Source organism: Atta colombica, unplaced genomic scaffold, assembly GCF_001594045.1.
Source record: "Atta colombica isolate Treedump-2 unplaced genomic scaffold, Acol1.0 scaffold155, whole genome shotgun sequence".
NCBI lineage: Eukaryota > Metazoa > Arthropoda > Insecta > Hymenoptera > Formicidae > Atta > Atta colombica.
In genome coordinates, this window is record NW_017259245.1 from 1,304,484 (window position 1) to 1,307,591 (window position 3,108).

The window sequence follows — 3,108 nt, forward strand, 5'->3', positions numbered from 1 at the left end:
ACACACACACACACACACACACACACACACACACACACACACGTATACACAAATGACCTTATAGTTTCAGCAAGAAAGTTTCAACAAATTTAACATATGTATGCTTGTTTTGCAGTTCGGCCAATATCTTAACGATCTATGGACACTTTTCCATCCAAAACTATCGGAACCAAGTATTCCGGTGCATCATAATAAGCAAGCAGTACTTTTATTCTGGTATCACGTCTGCTCCGATTGTCCAGAGAACGTTGCTATGATACTTCACAATCCGCACATAACTAAAAATATAGCATTTAATTACATACTGTGAGTGTTACAATCTTGTCTTTACGATCTTTTTATTCGTTTATATCACAGTAATTTTGCATCAATATTAAAATTATTGTACATCATTTGAGAATAATATACAATAACGATATGAGATATTATCTCGTTTTTGTATTGCGTTTATTATTTCTAAAGAATTGTAATAGAATGCGAAGAGTTAACATTCAAAATACTTATTGTATTTCTAGTGTTATTATTTTTTTATTAATTTCAGAGCTGATCACGAAGATCAGGATGTCGTATTATTTAACAGAGTTATGTTACCCGCATATTACGGTCTTTTGAGGCTTTGTTGTCAACAATCACGTACATTTACAAGACAGTTGGCCGCACATCAGAATATTCAATGGGCTTTTAAGAACATCACTCCCCATCCTACTCAGTATTCAACTGTAAGCTTTTCGTAAATTAAGTCTTGTATCAGAGACGGGTATTATTTGTTTATAAAATCTGATTCATTATTAAGATAAAGTTTTACTCCTTCTATGTGATACTTTATTTTCTTTTTTTATATACAGGCAGTGGATGAATTATTTAAATTGATGCAATTGTTAGTCGCGAGGCATCCTGATCAAACAGAACAAGAAGAAGCAGAAATCGCATCATTCAGAAGAGGCACGCTGTCCTCCTATTTACAAGGACTCGATGGTCGTTCGTGTTGGGCAACTCTCATTTCTGCTTTTCGGTATGTACAAATATCAATAACTATATTTTAATTTATTTACGGAAAATGTTAAAAGACGTGAACGATACGATTAAATATGCTCTAAATGAAATATACTCTAGATTGATTTGATGTTAACATTAAAAGTCAAAGAGTCTTGATACATAATGACTATTTATTTTTGTTCTTTAGAATTCTCATTGAATCGGATGACGATCGTTTGTATGTTGTGTACAATGGTGGCTTAAGCATGGCTCTCGAAGCTTTTCATATGCTACATATCATGTATCATGAAGCAACGGCATGTCATGTTGCCGGCGATCTAGCAGAGTTAATCGCTATTATTGTCGAACTTGTACGATGCGTTCGTACCGCAAGGGATGGACCGGATGCTAGAAACATTTTGGCTAATTGTAAGGAATGGCCCGATATACTACGTAAACTGGCGACACTACTGAACACATACAACCCGCCGGATATGAGAAATCTAGCTATAGATCTTTTGAAAGAGCTGGTCATGCTCGTTCCTGCCGAAGCAATATTGATTCTAGCACCGTTGCTCTCACACTGCCACGCAGCTCTTCAGGAGTCTCATGCTGCTGTTCCTCCCGGGCCGTACCTCCCGAGAAGATCTACTCCGCCCGGAAAAATGCCTACGAGACCCGCCAGGCCAATGGTACAAATGGCGGTACCTCACTCTCAGTTGGAGGCGTCAAAAGGAGTAGATCCGGAATATGATAGCGCTCTGCTTGAATTTTATTTACCTTATCACGAGCTCATAGACGTAATGTGCAGATTAGCGATTAATAATGATTGTATGACAGATTCGTTAGTAAATTTAAGCGCTATGCTTGGATTCGAAGGTGAGTACAAGATGACGCGCGTGAGTACGCGATTGTGATCCGTTGAATCCTGATTTATTTTATACTTGCAGGTGTACCTTTGCACTTGGCTCTGTTTCCAAGGCTATGGTTGGACGTGCACGCCGCTACGCACATAGACAGAAAGCACATCGCATCTCTTCTTTGTTCTTCCTACACCGTGGATTATGTGGATGCTGTGTTACTGGACGAGAGATCGTCTTTGGGAGTACCGGCAATACATGCCTTCCTCAAAACTTTCTTTCCGAAGCTGGCCAATCATGTGTTGACTGAGCAAACATGTTTACTCATCGACAATCTGGTTAGCTCGCTGACGACAATGGTGGAAGCAGTGGATGTTGAGGCATCAGCGCATAGATTGACTGGTGATTTGCGCGCCTTAGCTCTTGTTTATAGCAGTAGCACAAGACTGAAACCACCCTCCAGCTTGCTACCGGCTTTAGAGACCTTATTATCGCGAACTCGGACTATTACAGTGAAGGAAAATCGTTCATCGCCAGAAATAGAAACGCCCTCCAAAAGACGGAAATTGTGCAGCGATAGCGAGCCGACCGACACGGATCTATGTGCGCCGATTAAGGACATCGACACGGAGAACAACATCTCCGAGACAGAGATGGACAAAACGGACGCAACAAACGATACAATGTCTTCCGATTCCGGGGACGATAAGGTCGCCGCCACCGCTAGACACAAGTCGGGCAATGTTCAGGCGGAGGCTATCGCCACTAGCATCAGCGACTCTGTGTCGCCGCCGAGTTTGGTTACCACCGCTAATAGTTGTACAAATCAATTGCGTTGCTCGTTGACCAACGTCTCGTGGCTCGAAATGCTGGAGAAGACCATTGTCGATCTTCAAACGATCGTGCAAGTGCAAAGCAAGAATAATTAATCGTGTGTGATCGGTGGGATGCAGGCGGAGTGCTCTCTAGACAGCGTAACGTACGAAACTAACGACCAATTCTACGACCTGTAACTGCATGTGATCCTTTATGCCGATAGAATTTAAACGGTGTGTCTTCTGCGCTCCTTCGAAATCGGATATAACTTAGTACATATTGTATCGTATGTATATGTATCTCGAAGCCGCGATTTACTTTCCAAATATAGGAGAATAAGATATTTTCGTTACTCGACATAAGTTACATTCGAATATGAAGTCGGGGAGTTGCGTATCGCCGTTGTATCTGGACTTGAATAATTTTCTCATCTAAACGTTCGTTAGTGCTGTGAGAT

The 3,108-nt window shown here is 41.1% G+C and overlaps 1 protein-coding gene across 1 annotated transcript in view; it reads left to right on the forward strand.

The window, feature by feature from the left end:
- The window catches only part of LOC108685707 (ubiquitin carboxyl-terminal hydrolase 34), a 13,115-nt gene extending 10,244 nt beyond the window's left edge, over positions 1-2,871 (forward strand). The window contains exons 7-11 of the mRNA XM_018190638.1: positions 116-306; positions 542-719; positions 846-1,012; positions 1,184-1,854; positions 1,926-2,871. Of these exons, the coding sequence (XP_018046127.1) occupies positions 116-306; positions 542-719; positions 846-1,012; positions 1,184-1,854; positions 1,926-2,764 (2,046 nt within the window). The 3' untranslated portion in view covers positions 2,765-2,871. The remainder of the gene's footprint in view (positions 1-115; positions 307-541; positions 720-845; positions 1,013-1,183; positions 1,855-1,925) is intronic.
- Positions 2,872-3,108: the final 237 nt, after the last annotated feature.